General features: G+C 38.1%; 6 protein-coding genes across 7 annotated transcripts in view; 5 read left to right on the top strand and 1 right to left on the bottom strand.

The window, feature by feature from the left end:
• LOC125660753 (uncharacterized) overlaps positions 1-6,118 on the top strand; it is a 6,873-nt gene extending 755 nt beyond the window's left edge. Inside the window, exon 1 of the mRNA XM_048892560.2 lies at positions 1-6,118. This exon is cut by the window's left edge and continues 755 nt beyond it. Within this exon, the coding sequence (XP_048748517.1) occupies positions 4,971-5,984 (1,014 nt within the window). The 5' untranslated portion in view covers positions 1-4,970 and the 3' untranslated portion in view covers positions 5,985-6,118.
• A 108-nt stretch (positions 6,119-6,226) lies between these two features.
• On the top strand, positions 6,227-7,381 carry LOC130049380 (uncharacterized). The gene has a single exon (XM_056146836.1). The coding sequence runs from the start codon at positions 6,227-6,229 to the stop codon at positions 7,379-7,381; it is 1,155 nt and encodes a 384-aa protein (XP_056002811.1).
• Positions 7,382-8,371: 990 nt separating this feature from the next.
• Positions 8,372-9,688, top strand: LOC125662205 (uncharacterized protein F54H12.2-like). The gene has a single exon (XM_048894385.2). It carries the CDS (start codon positions 8,372-8,374, stop codon positions 9,686-9,688), a length of 1,317 nt encoding a protein of 438 aa, XP_048750342.2.
• A 2,578-nt stretch (positions 9,689-12,266) lies between these two features.
• On the bottom strand, positions 12,267-13,839 carry LOC130049841 (DNA-directed RNA polymerase II subunit RPB1-like). The gene is made up of 3 exons (XM_056147982.1): positions 13,724-13,839; positions 13,541-13,612; positions 12,267-13,323 (listed from the first exon to the last, which is right to left on the bottom strand). Exons 1-3 carry the CDS (start codon positions 13,837-13,839, stop codon positions 12,867-12,869), a joined length of 645 nt encoding a protein of 214 aa, XP_056003957.1. The 3' UTR covers positions 12,267-12,866.
• On the top strand, positions 12,860-20,424 carry LOC125660751 (mucin-2-like). 2 transcript variants are annotated; one of them, XM_048892556.2, is made up of 4 exons: positions 12,860-16,701; positions 17,363-18,034; positions 18,200-18,262; positions 18,644-20,424. In XM_048892556.2, the coding sequence occupies exons 1-4, from the start codon at positions 16,425-16,427 to the stop codon at positions 19,039-19,041; spliced, it is 1,410 nt and encodes a 469-aa protein (XP_048748513.2). In that variant the 5' UTR covers positions 12,860-16,424; the 3' UTR covers positions 19,042-20,424. The 2 variants fall into 2 exon arrangements, with proteins under 2 accessions (XP_048748513.2, XP_048748514.2); XM_048892557.2 differs by having other exon boundaries at positions 16,600-17,265.
• Positions 20,425-23,905: 3,481 nt separating this feature from the next.
• LOC130049379 (uncharacterized) overlaps positions 23,906-25,000 on the top strand; it is a 1,509-nt gene continuing 414 nt past the window's right edge. Inside the window, exon 1 of the mRNA XM_056146835.1 lies at positions 23,906-25,000. This exon is cut by the window's right edge and continues 414 nt beyond it. Coding sequence (XP_056002810.1) covers positions 23,906-25,000 — 1,095 coding nt within the window.

The following is a 25,000-nucleotide window of genomic DNA, read 5'->3' as shown; positions in this document are numbered from 1 at the left end:
GTGTTTTATATAAAAGTCCTCATTACAAACACAGTGTGTCTTAGAATACACATATTTCATATCAGTTTCCATAGGATGTTGCACCAAACGCTTCTGGGATCTTGGCGAGTTTCATGGATAGGAAATTCAGCGAATTCAGAAACGTGAGATTTAATTTGTTGGCTATGTACATGTACAGCAGTCTATGCGAAAGTTTTTTGGACCACACAGGACATTCGGTCCTGGGACCGAACCAAATTTTGTCAGACCGAAAAACCTAATGTAAAAAGTGAAACACGTGAAAATACAAAACCAAGGAAATCTTAATTATTATACTAGTAATACTATACCAGGGATCCCTCCCGCATAATACTTCCATGCGGTTTAATCACATTCATTTACGTATTTGAATTTGTGTGATATTTTTTACTTATAACAAACATTTAAATGACTCCGCGTCAAAATAATAAAGCTTAAAACCGGATACTGAGACATCGGACATTCCGGTGCGGTGTAAAAAATGACACATCGGACCTGAGGCACTGCACATCGGTCAGGTCCGACGGTCCGATGTCTTTCGCATAGACTGACATTTATCTTACCTTTACAGAAAAGAATCATGCAGAAATAAAACACAGTCACGATATCTGTCATGCTGCAAAAAATCTGGGTAAGAAATTGATTTCAGTTAGCAATTCTACGCTTCTTGATAGGTACATACTTTCACTTCATGTTCCTGTAACTTTCTGACTGAGACCTCTTAACTTTCTACTGATATATCTCGAGTCTATTCACACAGGCATGTATGTCATGGAACCATATTAAAAAAAAGAGAATAAAACCAATGCTGTATCTAAAAAAAACCCACTTTATTTCATGTCCATTCATAGATGCACTGTGTGCAGTATATATAATATCTTGAAGGCTATCAAGATATTTTGATCTTATAAACTGTTCTTGTTTTTCAAGACTGGGGAAGAGAAAAATTGCGAAGATTTACTGAAATGGTCCAAAGATATAGTAAATCATTTGAGGTACATTTGAGATTCATAATAACTAAAGTTACATGTGTAATTAACCTATCGTGCATTGCCAGTCAATTACGTCAAAAGTTATTGCAATTTTTCATTGTCAATGTCAGTTACTAAGTCTCTCGCCAAATTTATCATAACTGATACTGCAGAATGTATAAGATTCATATTTTCATTGTAAAAATGGTTGTCTTACGATTCTATTGAATTTTGTTGTAGTTTTTCACGCTCTTCACGAGAAATAGTAATGAATGAAGTTGTATTCGACTTTCGAATTCGTCACAGTGAAAAATCCTTTACTCCGGCTGATCATTCTATGGTTCAAGGACTGAGACAGCAGAGAATCATGAGTAGTGCTGGCAAGAAACTTTTCAAAGAATCGGTGTGGCAACACACAGCGGAATTGGCAGTATTAACGCGAAACATTGACTCTTTCACTCCACAATGCATGGAGCAAGGTGTAAATCTCTCAGATGTCGAGAGGACACAGGAACATGTTAACGATCTACTGAAAAGATGTGACAAATCAGCTCGCATCTACGAACAGTTTTTACATTTTAGAATGGCACAGAACTTTAGAAAGTGAGACTGAATTGAAATCACTACAACAGATGTCATCCTCTGTTAATAAATCAGTTGCTTTATTTATAAACCATTTGAACTCTTTAAATCCAAAGATAAATCAAGACCATACATCACATGCATCTCATGGGAGCAGATCAGGCAAGTCGAATCTTTCTCGAGTCAGTTCAAAACTTATTCAGACACTATTACAACACAGCTAAAGTTGAACAAGCTCGTGTTCGTATGAAGTATGCACAAGAGGAAGCCGAATTGATCAAACAGGAAGCTGCTACCAAGACCAGTAGAGCTATTTTAACTTGTAAGTAAGAATTAGAAGCAGCGGAACAAGGTCTTGATGCTGTACAAAAAGTGCTGAAATGCTCTGATGTTAGTGAAAGTGTATCCAAGGACTCTGAAAGCAGACATGAAAAACAAGAAGCTGACAATCTGACAGAGAGATATGTTTTGTCTATTAACAATAATAACTCTCATTCATATGTCGATTTGATATATCCCCACGAGATCGAAATAAAGGACACCACAGAGTCGTCCACTTCTGCTTCATACTTCGATATTTTATTGAAAGTAGACATTAACGGCAAATTCACAACTCAACTGTATGACAAACGGGAGGATTTCAGCTTCTCCATCGTCAACTTCCCATATTTATGTAACGATATTCCATTATCACCAGCATATGGTGTTTATATATCTCAACTGATTCGATACACAAGAGCTTGTTCTACGTATAGTCAGTTTTTAAATCGAGGTAAGCTACTGACAAACAAGTTGATGGTACAGGGGTTTCAACACTCTCTATAGAAGTCAGCATTTCGCAAATTATATGGTCGTTATAACGATCTAGTTCGTTAATACAACCATTCATTGGGTCAAATGCTGTCTGACGTGTTTCATGCAGATTGTTAAGCCGTTCTTGGCACACTGATTTTGACTGCGGATAACTCCGTTTACCTGAACAGGATATAGGGTTCACGGCGGGTGTGACCGGTCGACAGGGGATGCTTACTCCTCCTAGGCACCTGATCCCACCTCTGGTGGGTCCAGGGGTCCGTGTTTGCCCGAGTTATGAGATTGCTCACTGTTTGTTATCTTCACCTTTCATGTTAAGGAGATAGTGAAAATAAACATCCCTCCACCTGATCCAGTGATTTCTGAAAAAAATGCCTCTGCTGGAATAGAAGAAACCCAACAGATTCCTTTCTCTGAGCCTCTACAATCTTCATTGAATCCAGCAGTTGTTCCGTTTGTGCCACAGATCAAAACTAAAGAGACAGATGCTGTAGAGCTTGCAAAAGTTGTTGTTAAAAATTAGATGATCCCACAAAGACTTTGGAAATTCAATGGTGAATGTTCACGTTACTTGACATGGAAACACGGTTTCTTGAGTGTGATGAAGGAGACACTAATTCAAACACATTAGAGCTTTAGGACCTTCTACTGAATAACTTAGGACAGGTGTGCAAAGTGCAGTGTGAAAACGTAGGATCTACAAATGCTCGTAATCCAGAGAGAACCCAGATACAATGTACCTGGGAAGAGGCCTTCCGAAAATAAACCGGGAAACTTTCTGTATCCATAATGAAAAAAGTCCGGAAACTGTTTGACCTAATTTTAGTCCTAATGTAGTTCACGCACAGAAATGCAAACTGAACTTTGCAAGGTGACGATAACGAACAGTGATCAATCTCATAACTCCTATAAGCAATACAAAATAGACAGTTGGGCAAACACGTACCCCTAGACACACCAGAGGTGGGATCAGAGTAGTAAGTATAGTAGTCTGGGGTCTGTATAGGGTCAGTCACCTTGACCTAGATATGGGGTCACCTTGTGAAAATAAGGTCAGGGTCAGTGACCTTGACAAACCAGGTCACCTTGATATGTGGGTCACCTTGAGAAAATAAGGTCAGGGTCAACAACCCTAACAGCCAGGTCACCTCCGCATATAGGTCACCTTGATAGAATAAGGTCACCTTGATAAGATAAGGTCACTGTGATAAAATAAGGTCACCTTGATAAATAGGGTCACCTGGATATATGAATCCGTCTGAGGTCACCGTTTTAGAGTAATTACTAGGTCACCTTCACGGGGTCACCTCAATATACATGTCACTATACCTATTGTTTCCGTCTAAGTCATCCATCCTGTCCTATAAATCTCGATATAATTCAGTATCTTACCACACATTTTAATTACTTCTTTAATCATGGGTGAACACAATACACAGTATAAATGGAAAATTCTTGCGTGGAATTGTATTGGAAGAGATCAGAGAAAATTTACTCTATTAGAAGGAGAATGGTTTGACAAAAAGGAAGAGTGTGTTGCCGATTTTAAAGAAACAATGAGAGAAGGATACGATGTCGCAGACTGTTGGGGAACACAGGGATACTTACTAAAACGTCGAATCATGCCGAAAAAGTACTGTTTGTAATAAGTAAAGTGTTTTAAAACGATGGTGAAAATACAGAAGAAAGTTCAATTTGACAAATTTGTTCAAATTATATCAATACCCTGTGAAGATCGGAAGGGGATATGGATGCAGTATGCTATAGATAGAGCCCATTTTAAAAGGAGAATTGAACAAGCTGAGATATTATTGTCACCGACTTTACTTTTGAAATTAAATGACATGAAAATGTCTGAGGTCAAGTGTAATCAACGTTTGAAATAAGGGCGTGACACAGTTACTGTGTATATAAACCGATGTATTTTAGCAAAAGCAGTCATACATCTTATGTTGAGAAAAAATGGGAGGTCTGGCAATCGAGAGACAATTGAGGAGAATAAAATTGCAATGGATCAGAATGTGTGAACATATTTTATACGTTTTGATCAAACAGAAAGAAGACGATCTCTTACTACTTACATGCATCATGAAATGTATGGAAACTGTGTTTGCTATTAGTAAACAGATTAAAAGTATGAAAAGGGGAAATATGAAAGTCTGTCAAGCAAACTGGAAAAAACTTGGATGCCAGGTGGAAAAGTTTAAAGAGTTGACAGAAGAAATGGACAACATCATGTATCGGCTTGATTATACAAAAAGAGAAATAGTTCGTCAGTCAAATACAAGTACCCAGCGGGTCTTTAGAGGAATGGTGAATACTTTAAAAAGTATTTTAAATACATTTCCAAACAACAAAATCCTGAGAAAGAAAAGATTTAAGAGAACTGTGAATTTATGTCGAGGTCAGGATTTTACCGGTTTTTTTTAAATCAAGATAATGATAGACAATCAAAACGTCTGCAGTCACTTTAAATGTACAACACACCACTCCCATCGAAAAGTCTACGGTCAACCAACCCACGTGATAGTGTATTATAAAAATGTAGTGGCTATGAACATATTTCATCAGACCTGAGTTGATCTTATGGAGCACTACATCGTTTCAGCAGTTATGGAGCCAAAGCACCAAGACATTATTAAGGCTAACTACACGACTTTGGTAAAGAAAATGATACCATCTTCGGTCGCCGGACATCTCTTTGTCTCTAACATTATAACAGACGAAATGAAAGAACAAATTGAAGCAGAGAAAACCAGTTACGACAGAAACAGAAAACTAATAAGTATCATTCTCCGAAGAGGGCCTAAAGCTTTCAGGGGTCTCCGGGTGGCTCTGATGAAATCCAACCAAACGGAGTTATCCAAGCTTCTCGCTGGCAGTGATGATACTACATCCGAGTACCAAAAGAAATTAGCCATGGCCAGGTCATTAATAGTGAGTACAGCCGAAAAGCGAAAAGTGAATGTGGAACCACAGAGGAGCTCTGTTGAACGACAAGAGTCTCAAAATCAAGAACGATGTAGGATCAATCTGGATGACTTCAATGACCTTTTCCTCACAGCTGTTCCCTTTAAGGGAGAAATCAACATTCATATCCGTCACTTTACTAATGCAAACGGTCACTTTTTTGCAACAAAGAAGGGGGTGACGTTTCCGTTATCAAGATGGCTGATGTTTGAATCCATTCTACCAGATATCGAAGAGAATCTGCAAAGCAGTGGAACGGAAGAAATGAAATGGCATATCGGCGGTGGTGTGTATGTCTCCATCACCCCCGGATATGCTACGGTGGACATAAGACACTTCTGGAAACCAGAGGATGCCCCGGAGCCGGTTCCAACACGAAAGGGTGTGACGTTAAACAAACACAAACTGACCAGATTACTACAGGCCATTCAAGAAGTGCGAGAATGTGTTCCCGAGTTAAATAACGCAGAACTGTGTGCATTCAGCGAATCTCATCAAAATCAACTGGGGATGTTGAGTTGTCCCGAGTGTACACCCTTCGGGTATGAACCTAAAGAGACCAGTGCCTCCATGGAATGTAATGTTGGTGACTCACAAGACTTATTCATAAGTGAAAGTGACTGTGAATAAAGTACTGTGAAATCAGTAATTTTGTAGATGTATTCTTGTTCAGAAAAAAAAAGGTTACTGTAAATTTAAAAGAACTTTTTGTATAAATCATAATGTTTTTGCAAAAGTTATATAATGTAATAAAAAGAAATAAAGATATACTGACTTCTGATTGGGCATATAGTACAAGATAAATAATTAAAAGACTACAAGGGTATATAATACGAGGGAAATAAATAGAAGACTACTCAGTCAGGTTCAAGATGTCGAACTATACAGACTATTTGAGAAAACTTTACTATACTCCTGGAAACCCAGGGTCATTCGGAGGTCCAGAAAAACTCTATCAAGCCGTAAAACAAGATGGGAAGTATAAAATAGGAAGAAGACGAATTAGACAATTTTTGAACAATGAAGATTCCTACAGCTTGATGAAACCTATTCGTCGTACATTTCCGCGCTCAAAGGTCGTAGTCGATACAATTGATTCTATGTGGGACGGTGATTTAGCTGATGTCAGCAATATTTCTCCCAAAAACGAGGGTTATAAATTTTTGTTAGTGTTGATAGATATTTTCAGCCGTTATTTGTTTATAGTGCCACTGAAAAATAAGCAACACCAAAACATCACAGATGGTCTAAAATCTGTTTTTAAGAAAGGACGAAAACCGCATACTCTTAGAACAGATAAAGGTAGTGAATTCAAAAATCGCTGGGTAAAGTCCTTTTTGAAAAAAGAAGGCGTTCATACCATATACACCCAGAACGAAACCAAAGCAAATTATGCTGAAAGAGTCATCCGTACCATGAAAAATCTAATGTATCGTTACTTCATCAAGAACAGAACATATCGTTATGTCGATATTTTGCAAGATTTAGTCACTAGTTATAACCAAAGGCCCCACAGATCTTTGGGTGAAAATGCACCTGCAACTGTCAACGAGAAAAATGCAGACGAAATACGACTTACTGCATATTTGACCACAAAGAAAAAGAATCCTAAGCTGAAAGCAAGCAAGTTGGAAAAACCAAAGGAATCGATGAGTAAGAAACGGAATAAAAAGGTTTTTAAGTACAAAATAGGAGACGACGTGCGCATTTCACAGTTGAAACATTCTTTTCAAAGAGATTACCAGCAGAAATGGACTGAAGAGTATTTCAAAGTGTCTAAGCGATACCAAAGAAATGGAATACAAGTGTACAAAATAAAAGATTTAGCTGATGATCCAATAGAAGGTACTTTTTATGAATCGGAACTTCAAAAAGTCATGAAGTCAGGAGATATTCTGTATAGAATCGACCAGGTGCTGAGAAAGAGAAAACGCGGTAAAACAAAGGAGGTGTACGTAAAATGGGAGGGGTGGCCTAGTAAATTCAATTCATGGATTCCAGAAAGTTCTCTTGAAAAACCTAAATAAATACACATCTCATCAATGAATCAGCATCAGTCAAGATGAGTCTTCGAATGGTGTTGAGCTCTACTGACAACTTGGAGTATTTTGACAATAAACCGAATTGTTTTCGAACTCAGTTAAATAAACAGGTGCAATTAGATGGATATTGGACGGTCGCTTTAACAGAATTTACAACAGATAGCTGGAATTCGAACAAGAAATCTCGAGAAGTGTTCATTTGCTGCGACATGTGTGAAGAAACCTTTGTGGGCGGTAAGGACATGCCCCTCCTACGTAGAGTATATCTTGACGAGAAGCCGGAAACCAACATTATCTACAAATTACCATATTATGTCCCCGTGAAGATCGGTCAATTACAACAGATCTGTATATATATAACGGATAGAGCAGGCAACTTAGTGTCATTCTTAGACGGACCTGTGAGCGTTACACTTCACTTTAAGAAGTTTCCCTACGTTTTATGATGAATAGCAAGACGTACATCAGTGACCCTAAAATCTGGGAAGCCTTTTACAAAAATATGGCCGAGAAGAAATTTAATCCCTACAAATATAAACCGAAACAAATAGGAAGAGGTATGAGAAGTCGAAAATCTTACGTAATACCCATTAGGCCTCATTCGCAATTAGAAACTGTAAGCACCATTCCTCAAGTGACACCCGTGGCCGCCGTGGAAGAAAGAGCCAAGACAGAACACCTAAAAGACGTAAAAGAAGGTGTCCCTTTTGTCAAAGTCACCAAGGGTATAAAAAGACCAAGGAAGCAGTCCTCTGTCATTCCTTCAAAAAAGTTGAAGACGTCAACATCACAGAAGAGGAAGAAAACTAAGGTTATAAAGAAAAAATCTACCCAAAGGAAGAAATCTTTTGTCACGAAAAAGAAAACAAACGGAAAATTGAAGAAACGACAGACATCCGGTCTGAAAAAGTCTCAGAAGAAACAACATAACGATTTTAAGATTGACAGTAACAAAAACATCTTTAAACAGTAAGAATGGCATTCTTAAGCAGTGAAGATAAAGACATTGCGCAACCCATGGAACTGTCTCTTTTTGCTTCCCCGACTAATCAAGTTGCAGTGGAGAAGGTGTACTTTACGGAAGCCAGACCGATTTCCAGTATTGGAGTGTCAGACACTCCCATAGAAATAGTCGTATCAGGATCGGGAGCTGAATACATAGATTTAAAAAGAAGTCGATTATATGTAAAAGCCAAAATTGTGAAAGCCGATGGTACCGCGTTAGCATCCAATGAAAAGACTGGGATCGTTAATTTACCATTACAAAGCATGTTTTCTCAGATGGATGTCTACTTAAACAACAAGTTGGTTTCCTTTAACACAAACAATTATCCTTGGAAGGCTTACCTGAAAACAGTCTTGTTTGGTGGAAAAGAGGAATTATCTTCCCAGAAGCAGTCCCAGTTGTTTTTCAAGGACGAAGGAAATTTGGGAGACGCTAACGCTTACAATGGCGGCAATGCTGGACTAGTCTTGCGCTATGGCTATACACAAGAAAGTCATGTATTTGAACTGGAGGGTAACCTCATGGAGGATATTTTTGACATCGATAAATACCTGATCAATGGTGTGGACATCTACATCAAGCTCTTTAGATCTAGTGCACCGTTTCTCGTGATGTCTGCACAGGCCTCTCCGGCTTACAAACTAGAATTAATAGACGTCGTGTACAAAGTGGCCAAAGTACGAGTCGATCCAGGTGTTCTGTTGAACCACAGCAAGCAGATAGAATCTAACCCTGTGAAGTACACCATCTCAAGAAATGAATTGAAAATGAACACCATTCCTAAAGGATCTACAGAATTTTACTGGGACAACATTTTCCCGCAGGCGATACCCGACCGTATCGTTGTGGGTTTGGTCGATCAGAAGGCAGTGAATGGAGACTACACAGCCAATCCGTTTAATTTCGAACATTTTAATTTAACAGATGTAGGAATATACGTGAACGGAGAAAGCGTCCCAGGAAGACCCTTAAAAACTGATTTCACGGCAGGACATTATTCGTCAGCGTATGCTCGACTGTTTGAAGCATCTGGAAAATGGAATCAAGACGCTGGTCTGATAATAACTCGAAACAACTATGGAAATGGATATTCTCTTTTTGTCTTTACCATAGACCCCTGTGGGTTTGGTGAAGAATATTTAAACCTGATCCGTCGGGGAAACACCAGACTCGAACTAAAGTTTAAGCAAGTAACAACAAAAGCAGCCAACGTCTTGGTGTTTGCTACCTTTTCTTCTCTACTGGAAGTGGACAAGACCAGGGACATCAATTACATTCAACCATGAATTCGAAACAGTTACTCGATTTTGTGCACAATGAACCTATCCTAAAACGATTTGTGAGAGGAGTTTATGCCAGTAATACCGTACCAGAAGTCGTGTCGCAATATCCAAGTGCCTTCATCATCAATACGCAACCTTTACCGCTTCCAGGGGAACACTGGATTGCTGTAATCATACACAGTTCTTCGGAGGCAGAATTTTTTGACAGCCTCGGGAAACCTCCAGGGAATTACCAAGAAATTGAGAACTTCATTTATAAGAATAGTAAACACTGCAACTTTAAATGTAAACGACTTCAACCTTCTTATTCGGATTTGTGCGGCCTTTATGTACTTGTCTTTTTAATATCAAGGCTTTGTCTTAAAATATCTTTGTCGAGAGTTTATGCATTATTTTCTAGTAGCATTCAACTAAATGATACCTTTGTACGTAGTTTCATACATGAATATTTGTATCAATAAATATTAAGCATTACATTGTTGACTTTGTTTTTATAAATACTTGTTCAGTTTACAAGTTTAATCATTAGAGAATCAGCAGGGGAAAGAGAAACATGGGTACAGAAAGGGAGTGGTGGAAAACAAAATCTCTACTACCATTTTCAGCACCCACTACGATATTAATCTGTGGTAGTACGCAAAGCGGAAAGACACATTTCACTAAACGACTTCTGCAAAATGCAGATGGCATGTTTTCCACTCCAGTTGAAAAAATCATCTATGCTTATTCTGAACATCAACCCATGTTTAATGAAATGATGACTGACATACCGAGGTTAATTCTTCATCAAGGATTACCTTCAAAGGAAGATATAGAGCAATATACAGAGGGAGTAAACCACACGATAGTGGTATTAGACGATCTCATGCTACAAGTTGCCCAATCTCAAGATTGCGTACATTTATTTACGGTCACTTCCCATCACCGTAACGTTACCACCATGATGCTCTCTCAAAACTTGTACCCGCCTGGTAAATATGCCAGGACGATATCCCTGAACTGTCTAAATGTGATTTTATTCAGGAATTACCGCGATTCTCGCCAGGTCATCACCTTTGGATCACAAATTTTACCAGGCAATGTGCCATATTTCAAAGCAGCATACGAAGCTGCTACACGTCCAAATTTTGGTTATTTACACGTTTGTCTCGAACCTACGCAGAACAAAGAATACCAACTGAGATCTAACATTTTACCGGGAGAGGACATGGTGATTTATCGACCCCTATAAATACATGTACGTAATCCCAAATTCATTCACTCCGCAAAAATGAATGGGAGAATACGGAAGCAGAGGGCATTTTTACATTTTATGTTAGGGGCAAACATTGTTCAACAGAAATTGGTGATTAAGTCATTGACTAGTGAACAACTGGATGTTATCAGTGAAATAGCTCTGAACATTTACACGGGAACTTATCCTCTGACCAAGAGGTATATAAATCAGCTGAAACCTTACCAACCGTACATTCGATTGCTGGGATCAAGAGAAGTCAGTTCGAAAGAGAAACGTGACATTTTATTGAAACATTTACCATTAGTGTCACTGTTACTGAAGCCTATTGTTCAGTATATAAACAAGTATGGCGAGAGAAATGATACTAGTGCCTAAATTAAAATACGAACGTCTCCTTGGAAAAAATGAGCATATCAAAGAGCCTGTGAAACCAAATACAGTGAATGATGACAAGGACCATCCACTCGTGCCCGAAAACACCTTGACCCATACAATGACGAGTGAATCGATCAACGACACCTCACAGACAGGAAGTGGTTACGTCAGTAGAAGGAAAACAATTGGAAAACCTCCTGGTGTGCCCATGAAACGACGCAAGAAACATATCCCATGGCTTACGTACTGATGAATTTGAGGAAAAAAACTTTTTTTTTCGTTCAACAGAATTTATTGTATACAATGCAATGATTATTATTGTACATGAATCACATACGTGTGATTGAAATTTCAGTGTTCAAATAAAACCAACTTCTTTATGTCAAACAAATGAGTATTATAATTCTTATTTTTCATGGATTTAACAAAATCCAAATGGCAGTGTATCAAGATTGGGTAAAATTCTCCTTTTTGTGTACACCATTTGATATCGCTTAGTTTCTACTCGGTTTAACAGCTTTCTTTTCCGACTATCTCTGGATATCTTACAAGGGTTGATAATCTCAATTTGCTTATCTTGTGCTGTACAAATCAATGATTTGATAGCTTCAAAATTGATCATTTTTGAGTTAACCCAGTTTAATGTAAACCCTCTGACTTTACATTCTTCCCTACCAGAGAGGGTGCGATACGCATAATTTTTGGGGCCCCCCGACACGAATTCTACGATATACCCATCTTCTGGTGTGATTTCGTTAGTCAGTTCCCCTAAAAAGTTTCCAATAGGTAGATAATGCAAATCGCCGGAATTATGGGTTTTAAAAATGACACTATCTGTATCAAAGTACAGCACGTTCTCCCCAAGACGATAGTAGTAAGGGGGGTAGTCTGAGGGCACTTTACGGGCACCCCCTCTTAGGGCCGTCTGCGGGCACCCCTCCTAGGGCCGTCTGGGGGCAACACTCTTAGGGCCGTCTGAGGGCACCTCTCATAGGGGCCGTCTGCAGGCACCTCTAATAGGGCCGTCTGCGGGCATTTTAAAGACACCGTGACTCCTAGGGTCGTCTGAGGTCACCTCTCCTATGACCGCCTGTACCCATAAGATAATGAGTTGTAACTAATTTTTTTTTTCAAACACTTGCATGGCTTTCTACTTGTAATTATTCCAGTTTAGTTCTACAACTAAGGGATTGTCAAGGGCACACCTATAAGGTACCCGAGATATCATTACTATAAAAAGTCCAAACTTTTTCAAATTTGTTCACAGTCTAGTCTTGGTAAACGAAGAGGGAGTGTTGTCATCTTGGATTAGTAAGTAATACATAGTAATACACTTCTTGTTTCGACATTAATTTTTGCGATAAAGAAACCTTTCAATACCAACATCGATAACAACAACAACAACAAATTCTATATTCTATTAATAAAGTTTTAATTTTTCAATATCAATTGTAAATGTACATGATTTCACATGTAATATGATAAAATGATCAGTGGACACATTGAAATGAACCAAAACTTATCAGTACAAAATTTAAAAAAAAAAAGATATTTCACTGCCAGTTCTCTTTACTTCCATTTTTTCAAGTAATCTTGGACATAGTTCACAAGCATGGAACTTTGAAGGAGATCAACTCGAAGAGAGTTAATTAATTCGGACAGTGCTCCCAACTCCTCTTTTAAAGGATATTGGGAGTCTTCATACGCAGGGCTGCATGTCACCGGAGCATACCCTGATGACGCTCCGGTATTCATAATTGGAGCCTGAAGTGGAGTCAAGGTGTGATCAGGTGAAGGAAGGAAAGGATCTTGTTTCACAGGGACATATCCTGGTGATCCTTGACACGCTGGAGTATATTCTGGTGAGGCTGGAGTATATTCTGGTGAGGCTGGAGCATATTCTGGTGAGGTTGGAGTATATCCTGATACTGTTGAGATATATCTAGGTGTCAACGATCCTAGGGTGAACGTAGACCTGGTCCTAGTTCTCTTTTCCAGGGCTTCATAATTTCTAGGGTTTTCCCGTCTGTAATTAAAGAACAAAACATAAACATACTAAGACCTAATCTGTTAAGAAAATGGTGAGAAGAAATGTTTAAGTCTTTAATGGTAAATAGAGGTCTACATTTGAATTCTAAGACTTTAAACTATAGAGTGATTCGGTTTTCAAGATAATTATTGTATCATTCTTTTTTTCGTATCAAAGGCCGACAGGTACATTTAACTTATGAAAACAACTATACCTAAATGTTATCAGCCGTGGATCCTCTTCTTTTTGTTGTTGTGTGAAACCATGCATTTGTTTTGCCATTTTCCTTTTTAAAAAAATATACAAATTTTAAAAAAAAGTTTACAAGTTAAGCTTACAATTTAAACAAATTAACGAGAGAGAGAGAGAGAGAGAGAGAATATTCTTTAGAATTTACCTTTGAGTTAAAATTATTGAGTCCTCTGACTCACTCAGTTTTCTCTTTTCCCCCCTTGGGTCAGTGAGTTGGAGGTCTTGGGGGGAATTCCTGGTTAAACAGAAATTTAAAGACATTTGGTAAAAAGAAAATAAAGCAAATATATAATAATTTGAAATAAGCGAATAAACAACTACGCACGTTAACTCTCGATCCCCGCCTACATTTTACACCCATTTAATTCAATACTAATTGTGATTTGGTCATAAAATCTCCGGTTAATGCAAAGAAGGGTTCAATGGTAATTGATTAATAATTTTGATACAAGTGTTAAATAGTTAATTACTTTTGTTATCAGCTTTTTTTTTTTATAGAGGGGTAGACGGCGTTTTCCATTGAAATCGCGCTTGAACGCGTACGCATATTTCAAAATATGCTTGGATATGGATAAAAGTTCCTTAATCTTTCGGGTTTACGCATATGAAATATTTAGTTGTAAACCCTTCGAGAAAAAAAAAAATAGAGTTATTTCTCTTTGTTTTCCCAACTAAGTAATGTTTTATCAAAATTCATATCAATATCTAAAGAAATATGAAAATTCATTCAAATGTATTAACCGCTGTAAATTGACTTGGAGGTAGGCGGGAGAACAAAACTATTGTTCGCAGTTCTTTGTAATTTTTAAATGAGTTAAGAATTTTAAGAAGACGAACTTACCCCGAATCAAACACCACCTCAAACTCTTTTCCTAAATCTAACCACTCCTTCTCGAAATCTTCAAATGTCCTTGAAGGCGATGAAGTATAGAAAGATTCAGCCATCTCGTGTCTTTGGAAGCTTTTTTTTTTTCTTCTAAAGTCAGTGATTTATCTATCCTATTTATATCCCAGGGAACGAGAAGAGGCGGGGGCTTTAGGATTTTCAATATATTTGTGGATTGGAAAAGGGGTTGCGTGCAAAATAAAAACCCGGTCAAATATCTTAATTGATTTTAATTTAATTTAAACGTGGTCTCATTTTTTGAACTTTTAGAAAATACCGCGTTATGACCGCGCGCGCGTTTTCTTTAATTATTCAATGCATCGTATGTGCTTCTACGCTAATATTCTATAATTATTGTACACGTGAGGTAGTTCGAAATCGTATATGTTTCTATCCTTATGTTTTATGATTATTCAATACAACCTATATTATATTATATTATTTTTCCCATTAAGGCGCCTCAATAAACAGCATGAAAAAAAAAAAAAATAAGAACACATACAAATGTATACACATTTAGCACAGAAAGAAGAAGTGATTATAAAAAACACATATTTTTCAAGCAAAACGTTATTTGTTATACATGTTGTTGAAAATCGACTTTTTACTTTTGATTTGACACTAAAATGTCACTATGTGGTGATAATGTTTTACCTTTGCAAACTAATATAAACATTTTTACAACTGTTCACAAATTTATAGATGAAACTTGTAAGATTTTATTAGTTACTGTACCAGTTATATCTATTGTTTATCATCAAGCATGGCATTTTGTAATTGATGTAAGTAATTGTTTGATATCTTGTATGACGTTTTGTAATTAATTTTTTAAGAGATCTAGAGGGACTAGTAAGTTTCCTTGTTCCCAATCCTTTTGATTTATCAACGAAATATGTTCAAAACAAACAAAGCCGAAGCGGTTTTTTTTTTTAAAAGTTCATTAAATATTGCGCGCGTTTTCCGTAATTATTCGCATGTGTTGTCATGCTAATCTTCTAAAATTACACTTGTGTACAGTTAAATTACCATGGCACAACTTGATCATCAAAGCGATATCTTTAAAGTACAATGCACCTTCAAGAAAATACCGTGCGCGTTTTCTGTAATTACCGAAGCGATTTTTTTTTTTTTTTTTTTTTTAAAGTTCAGTTCACCTTTTCGAGAATACCGCGCACATGATGACCGCGCGCGCGCGCGCGTTTTCTGTAATTATTCGTATGTGTTGCTATGAGAATATGTTATAATTATCCTGTGTTTGGTTTTCCTTTAAATTGACGAAATCTTGGCTATTTCACACCATTTTAAATGACATGTCTCATCCATACAGTCATTCACAAAAGATCATTGAAGTAAGTTTAAAAAAAAAAAAAAACAATCATTTTATTCATATCTTGTAAATAGTACCTTTTATATATACTGATGTAGTTTTTCGGTGACATACTTAATTCACTCAAAAGCGAGCTCACTAGATTATGTACACTGTCGATGCGTAGGACACAATAATCGTCTTGTGTCTGTAATATTAAACCATATTAACTACATGTTGAAATTAACAACACAGTGTATCTGTCGTTATGAACTTTAATTATGAGCACAACTCATTTCAAAGTAAAAAAAAAAAATTAAGTTTGTGTCATTGGCATTATTATTTAATCACCACTAGGCGCCAATATCTGTCATCATTTTGAATCTATGTTCAAAGGTTTGCGTTATACAACAGAGAGAGAGAGAGAGAGAGAGAGAGAGTTTGTTTGCGCATATAAGTGTTTCTCGTAATAGGCCTATATGTCATCATTTTAATTAAAACTATAAGGCTTGCATTGTACACTGTTTTTTCAACCTCTGGACCCCATGGTCCACACCCGGTCATGTGACTGTATAAGGTCGCGCTTAATTTTTTTCTGCACGTGCGGACTTTTAAGACGCCAACTGCCAAGTGAAGTAGGGTAGATGCATCACGATGATGAACATGTGTTTGTTGCTGATTATTATTAACTTTGTGTTAATTGAAACGGGTGCTTTCCCTGTGAATATCAATTGTGGAACTTGTGTGTCTAATAAAGACGGTGTAGCGGACTGTAGTCGGACAACCTTGCCATGTGTACGTGTGTTTAGTCCTAACGATGAAACGATGATTCGAGAGGTGTATGTATCGAGGTGTTCTCAGAAAATCTACCCCAGAAAGTGGCAGAAGTTTACAAAGAAACTTGGGCCTGGGAATGCCGTGTCATGCTATGGTAAATTTGTTTATTATTTTATTTATCTATTAATTGACCAAAAAAAACCACATGCGGCGCAAGTCATACATACAGTATACAAATAAAATTTCTTATATTAGGTGCATTGTGTAGGAATTAGCCTAATTTGTTCATGAATCGGGTAGGTTACTTATCAATCTCTCATACACGGTTGTCGATCCTTACAGTGCTCAATGACAAGGTCGAGTTTATTTTTAGCAGAGGAATCCCCTGACCTGGTTGTTCGAAACACCTCGGTAGTTAAGGTCTCGATCATGTGAACACTTGAGGGTACGACTCACGACAACAATGTATTTAGTGGTAAAGAGAGTTAAAAGTAAAATATGTGTGTGTGTGTGTGGTGATTTTCGGTCCGGCTAGATGGACGATTTGACCCTGTACCAGATTAGATAAAAATTATATATATATAGATGCATGTGTTTCCGGTGTGTGTGTGTGTGTCGTGTGCAGAGTGTTGATGGTCTAGTGCAGTTGCAGTTTTAAGAGGCGCAACATATCTTTGTATTATTATTGGTAGAATTCGCACAGGCTAATAAATATTTGGTAAGTTACTGTAACTTCGTTTTTCCTCAGTGTAGGGGAAAACGCGATATGTGTTTGTGTGTGCGGTATAGAAATAATCATGACTTTACATTTACAGGTTCATCTAGTAGGGAAACCAGTACTCTGTTGAAAACCACCCCAGTATCACCCCCTGTTGAGGAGACAACGTCAGTATCACCCCCTGTGGTTGAGGAGACCATGCTAGTATCACCCCCTAGTGTTGAGGAGACCACCCCAGTATCACCCCGTATTGTTGAGGAGGCCATGCTAGTATCACCCCCTGTGGTTGAGGAGACCACCCCAGTATCACCCCTTGTTGAGGAGACCATGCTAGTATCACACCCTAGTGTTGAGGAGACCACGCCAGTATCACCCCCTGTTGAGGAGACCACGCCAGTATCACCCCATAGTGTTGAGGAGACCACCCCAGTATCACCCCCTGTTGTTGAGGAGACCACGCCAGTATCACCCCCTGTTGAGGAGACCACCCCAGTATCACCCCCTGTTGTTGAGGAGACCACGCCAGTATCACCCCCTGTTGAGGAGACCACCCCAGTATCACCCCCTGTGGTTGAGGAGACCACCCCAGTATCACCCCCTGTGGTTGAGGAGACCACCCCAGTATCACCCCCTAGTGTTGAGGAGACCACCCCAGTAGCACCCCCTAGTGTTGAGGAGACCACCCCAGTAGCACCCCCTAGTGTTGAGGAGACCACCCCAGTATCACCCCCTATTGTCCGGGAGATTGGATCTGGATTATGGAGTGCAAGTAAGTTGGTTTTTTTTATTTTATTACTTTTACATTAAAGATAACTGCACTTAATTTTTACATGACAACTGAAATCTTTTTTTTTTTAACTCAATAGAATTAAAGGATATTAAAAAAAAAAATGTTTTATGATTGTGAAATTTTCATTTTTTTTTTTTAATTTAGGAACTTACCAGAAGACAACAACAGAACCTCCTGATAATATTTTTGACGAGCCTGAAGTTACAGGTGAGACTTACATTGTTACTAATGTATACAATTTTAGTGATATGTAATTGTACATTTGTATGTGTACGATTTGTAGTAAGTGTGTCTGTGAAAGATAAAACTTAAATTGTCGTTGTACAATGCAATCGAAGAAAAGTAAATCCAGAAAAAGTTATTGTGGTCAACATGGTAAAAAAAAAAAAAAAAAAAAAAAGATATATAAATTGAGACGAAAATCTGAGCTAGATCATGAGAAAATATATTCGTGCAATTCAGATGATAGTGATACTGGTAGTGATACTAATAATGAAGTGTATTTCAACAGAGGCAATAAACACACATAAAGATTTCTGAAGTTTTATGTCAATATTTCTGTATACATTATTTTTTCTACATCATTAGGATTCTTCATGTGGGCATTAGCAACCACCGTGGCTATCATTATCATATTACTGAAGAGATGTTTGAAAGAGCATGATCATTGCCAGCGCTGTAGATACCATGCACCTCCCCATGTACCTGCACCACCCCCAGACGCTCCAACTGAAAACATTGAATTTACCGTTTTTAACACGCCCCTATCATCTAGTACACCCCGATCATCTTCCACAGACAATACACTTCAGCCAACATCAACGCCTCGCACTGATGCAAGCACATCAACTCCAATGATGAGCTTTACTGATCAAACAACCTCCGTAACTGACCTCACAACATCAACAGACAGCAAAAAAGTTCTTCTTGACTCACCGGTAGCGGCACATACTAGGTCTAAAATGGTCAGGCAGTTGAAGTTTTAAAGTTATTTTTTTTGTTTTGTTTTTTTAAACAGTCAAGTTCTCATTATTATGCCAACATTTCTTAGGACAATGTGAAGGGAATATTTGTTTTGCAATTTTTCTACTGAGAAAAGACAATTTTTATAGTTAATTTGCAGTTATGGACAATAAGTCATGTTTATTATAATTGTAATCATAACTCATGTTTATATTTTGTTGTGAGTGAGTATTTTCATCACTGAAAATATTGAAGTGATTTTGTACTATGGTGGTTTTTGTTTTTTGGTTTTTGTATTAAAAAATAATTTTATTTTATTTTACTATGTAGAGGAACGTGATTTATATACCTCATTTTATTTTACACCTGTGCTATATCAAGTTATATAGTATTGACATTAAAAATTTGTTTTGTAATCTTTCTACTGAGAAAAAACTATTTTTATAGTTACTTTGTAGTTAAGGAAAATAAGTCATGTTATTATAATTGCAATCATACCTCGTGTTTATATTTTGCTGTGATTTGGTATTTTAATCACAAAAATATTAATACTCCATTCTACCTCGGTTATTGTGAAGATTGGAAAGCCACGTTCATTATTTTGCAACAAACGCATGGTTATAAGAAAATTGATGTACATCATTATATACCTCGAGAACTAATATGTAGAGTTGATATGTGAAAACAAATGATGTACTTGTTAATTTCACATCGAGGATCTAGTTTTTCTCTTTGTATATTACATTGAACATAAATGTTTTCCAGTTTTAAAATGCGAAGCGAGGCTATTCCGAGTAAACCCCCCTCATTTTAACAGTGCGTTTATTTTACGGGATAGAAAACCAATGATTGAATTTGATCATAAAAAATAATCGCCAAAATTGTATATAAACGTGTGTATTTTATTTCTAACACATATACATAGGAAATAAATAACTGATTGATGACAAATTATCAAAATAATGAGGGGGTGCGCGCAGAACCTATTGCATGCTGACACGCATTAGATTCTCTTGTAGGATGTCAGTCGACATTGTATTTTCACGATGGTAGAATCAAAACATTTTTGTTTGCGTGTTTGTGGTATAGTAACCTCCACGATGTCGAAATGTTGTTTGAAATATATATATAAAAAAAAAACCTCAACTAATGTCTGGACTTTCATATTTCAAACATTTCTCCACCGCAGAGGTTATTATACAACAAATTTGCAAACACAAACCTTTTTTTTTTAAATACAGTATTATCCAGAAAGTGATTCTGTACTATGGTGATTTTCTTTTTTTATTTGATTTTACTTTGTGAAGGAATATGTAATTTTATATACCTCATTTTTTATTTTTATTTTTACACCTATGCTAAGTCAAGTTATTGTATTGTCATTAAAAAAAATTTTTGTAAAGTTTGATTGTTGGTTTGTTGTTTTTTGAAAGTAGCTTTCTGCTATTCTGTCAAAGGTTCCATAAATGATAAGTCTCTAATTGGTAATTTGCATTAAAGGGTATCTTTTTTTTTCCATGAAATTTCCGCATGATCAATCTTGTCATCGACGGGGACCCAAAACCTAACCAAGCGATTTAATGACTATATTCTTGAATGCATTATTTAAAAGTCAGTTTTATCAATTCTAATGATTTAATGGAAATCAAGAAAACATCGCTACAAGTTATAATTATTTTAAGATTTTTTTTTTAAATTGAAGACATGGCTGACAGTCTCTTGAGGGAAATTCTGGACTCCTTAACTGATGTAGACGCCATCAATCTCTTCGCTGCAGCCAACGGTTTAACTGGAGATGCTGAGGTTGAGAACCGGTTAAGGGAAGTTGAATGGAATCATCATGTTGACAATTTATGGGAAGAGCTCCTCCTGGATCTGGAGTCTCCTCCCAAGAGACCGAGGCAATCGGATGAAGATGACCAACCATGTACTAGCTTTCAGTTTGGAGGTGGGGATGAAATAGAAGAGAAACCTTACTTCATTTGGAAAAAGGATACCCGAACCTTCAAAAAGAACCTGGCCCGCGACACGAGTTTTAGGGTCAAATTTAATGACCAATGGCGAGGGGAAAAATTGGTTGACATTTACCAAAAAATGCACGACATGTTCGATGATGTGTTGTCGAAGGCCAGAGGGCATGATGCCGATTTGGGTCGGGTAGTACTCAGTCATCCAAATTTGAACAACCCTATCGTCGTCCCACTGCAGTCATGGGAAAATCTCAATGCCGATACAGTGATGTCCGAGATAACAAAAGTATTAAACTCCAACGAAACAATACCTGTTGACGAACATTTACTCGTCACTGTAGGCTCCATCGACTTACCAAAGGGTGGGGGTTGGAGTGGGAATAAGTTACCTGTAACGTCCCTCTTTGGGCCCGGCAATTCGTTGGTTCAAAAGAAATCGATCTTATATGTTGAAAATGACAACAATCTTTGTCTACCCCTTTCTATAGGCATTTGTTTCATGAAGACATGCAAGAAAGTTGACGCCGCAACGTGGTCACAGTTAATTGGCAATGACCCTGGGGCGACATTGGATCACGTGATTCAACACAAAACCGTTCCCAAATGGTATTACGGTAATATGCTTAAAAAATCGCGCAAGAAATGTCAAACGATCATGGCAGAAGAGCTGTGTAGTAGAGCGGGTGTTCCAGTCAACAGATATCTAGGATTAAATGACATTGAACCTTTCGAAAATTTGTTGAATGTGAGCATCAACGTGGTGTCATCTCGAGTCGGCAACAAATTTATCAGAGTCATCGAGGATACAGATCGAAGTCGATTATATTTGTACCATGTGGAAACAGAAAATGAGAAACATTGGCACGGTATTGGTAGTATACAGGGCTTTTTCAACGGGTCTTATTTTTGCCATACTTGTTTGAAAGCTTATAAAGACAAACATAAACACACGTGTTCAACCTCCTGTGATGTTTGTTTACACGATGCCTGTCCAAAGACAGAAAATCAAGTAGGATGTATAACTTGTGGTCGTGTGTGTCGTTCCCTTGTCTGTTTTGAAAGACATAAAGTCGGTAAAAGAATTCACAATAATGAAACCATCCCCCCTGCCTGTGATTTATGGCATCAGTGTAAGAAATGTCGCGTTAAACTGTCGGTTGCTAAACGCGATCCTAAATTACACGTCTGTGGCGAGTGGCAGTGCCCTAGCTGTTGCGAATACCACGTAGGAGAACACCTCTGTTATCAAAAATCCTCCGACTCTGATCCAGAGGAACGACAAAAAAAGAAATTCATTTTCTATGATTTCGAGACGCGCCAAGATGATATTTTTCAATGTGAACAGGGTTACACTCCCGCTCGTATTAGATGCCGTGAATGCGTGAAAAAAGAGCGCCCTTGTGTAAGTTGTAGGCTCTGTCAGCATTGTGAAGACCCGTCTTGTGGGCTGCAGCAACATAAAGTTAACTTTGCGGTCCTACAGACGTCCTGCCACGCCTGTGAAAAGGAAGAATTAAAAAAAGATTTTACGTGTGACGGGTGCGGTGCACGTTGCCACAAGTGCGCTAAAATGAAAAAATCTGAGTTCGTGGGTCCACCCTGTCCAAATACTTGTGGTCATCGAGAACTGATCTTTCGAGGCGAAAGGACTGCCGAAGAGTTTTGTGCTTATGTGTGTCAACCACACATCAAGAACACCATTTTAATTGCCCACAATGCTAAAAGCTTTGACTTATACCCCATTTTAGAAGTGCTTATTGATAGACATTCGATCCGGCCAGATAAAATCATTTACAACGGATCTAAAATTATGTACATGCATATCGCCAACAAATTGAATCTCACGTTTTTGGATTCGTTGAATTTCCTTCCCATGAAATTGGCGAAGATCCCAGACGCATTTGGTTTAGAGGAACTCAGCAAGGGATTCTTTCCTCATTTTTTCAATACAAAAGAAAACCAGACGTACGTGGGTCCTTATCCTGCTCTACAATTCTACGGATACGATTTCATGTCGTCGGGGGAAAGAAAAAGGTTAGCCACGTGGCATGCAAGCAAGAGTTCTGAAGTTTTTAACTTTCAAGAAGAAATGTTAAAGTACTGCCGCTCCGACGTTGATATACTGAGAAGGGGTTGTATATCCTTTCGAAATACCGTCCTTCAAGCCACGACAATAGAGAGTTCAAGTGTTCAACCCGATGGCGCGATTTCAAAGACCACCATCGAGGGTGTAGATCCCTTTAACTATGTAACGATCGCCAGTGTATGTATGGGCATTTACAAAACTTTATTTCTCAAGCACAATATTGAAGTTGAAATCACGAGAGACTTGACATCCACTTGGCACGCATTGGACAACTTTGAAGGAGTCACGGGGGTATGGCTTAATGGAAACTGGATGGCCCTCAGTGACCTGGAAAAGGAGGACAATACTGAAGTGGGGAAACGACAGTTAAAGAGTCCCATAGCTGTCGTACCGTCTCAGGGATACGTCAGCAAGGATCACTACAGTAAAGTATCCATTCAATGGCTAGAATGGTTGATGTACCGAAGTCGACAACGGGGAACACCACGTCATATCCGCCACGCTCTCAATGGAGGAGAACATCGCATAACAGGCACCAATTACCGCTGTGATGGTTTTGTTGAGAATCCTAAGGGGACAGGCACCATATACGAATTTTAAGGTAAGAAATTGTTATAAAATTTAGTATCGAATTTGCCCCTCCCTTTCCCCTAACTGAAGGGGAGGGGGGCGGCGGCGGCGAATCTGGTGTGAAATCATGTTCTTTTTATTTTTTGGATTTTTTTTTAAAATTAAGGTTGTGTGTACCACGGATGTCCGGATTGCTTCCAACAGGATCGATCAGATGTCAAACATCCAGCCACGAACCAGACGTTAGACGAACTGTACAAGATGACTAAAAAGCGAGAACGCGAACTCAAAAATCTTGGATACGATCTGATCGTGGTATGGGAGCACCAGTTTCGACATCAATTGGATAATAATACCGAATTGCAACAATTCGTTTCCACGCTGGATTTAGAAGATAGACTTGATCCCCGTGACAGTTTCTTTGGTGGTCGGACCAATGCCGTAAAACTTCATTATGAGGCGAAAGAAAACGAGAAAATCCAGTATTACGACTTCACAAGTCTCTATCCATGGACTAATAAATATTGCCGTTATCCCGTGGGTCATCCGACCATTATTACAAATGATTTTCAGGACATATCAAATTATTTTGGACTCGCCAAAATCAAAGTCCTACCACCCAGAAAACTGTACCATCCCGTGCTTCCGTACCGCTCCCATGGAAAACTGAAGTTTCCATTGTGTCGAACGTGTGTTGATGCTGAAAATCAGCACGCCTGTACTTGTTCTGTTGAGAAAAGAGTCATCACGGGAACGTGGTGTACTCCTGAAATCCAAATGGCAGTAAGAAAAGGGTACAAAATTTTGAAAATATATGAGGTGTATCATTTTGAGCAGTCGTCTCAATATGACCCCGCGTCGGGTGAGGGGGGTTTGTTTGCAAATTACGTTAACACATTCCTTAAGATAAAACAGGAAGCCTCTGGATTCCCATCCGAGTGCGACAGTGAGGAGTCGAAACGGGAATACATTCGACAATATAAAGAGAACGAGGGCATAAGTTTGGAATACGAAAAAATTCAGAAAAATCCAGGTTTGCGCTGTTTAGCTAAACTCTGTCTCAACAGTTTTTGGGGGAAATTCGGTCAGAGGCTCAGCATGAAACAATCCAAATTCTTTCACGAGTCCGAATTTGACAAGTTTTTTCAGATTCTCTCAGATCCTACAAAAATCCCTCATAACTTCCATATTATTTCCAGGGACACCCTCCAATTCGAATGGAGTAATCATCACTTGTTCATGCCTTCAGATTGCAAAACAAATATATTTCTAGCAAGTTTCACCACTGCACATGCCCGATTGCGCTTATTTAGTGTATTGGATCGACTGGGGGAGAGCGTGCTATATTTTGATACA

The sequence above is a fragment of the Ostrea edulis genome, chromosome 8 (genome assembly GCF_947568905.1).
Source record: "Ostrea edulis chromosome 8, xbOstEdul1.1, whole genome shotgun sequence".
In the NCBI taxonomy this organism is placed as follows: Eukaryota; Metazoa; Mollusca; class Bivalvia; order Ostreida; family Ostreidae; genus Ostrea; species Ostrea edulis.
This window is presented reverse-complemented; position numbering and strand designations above follow the sequence as displayed.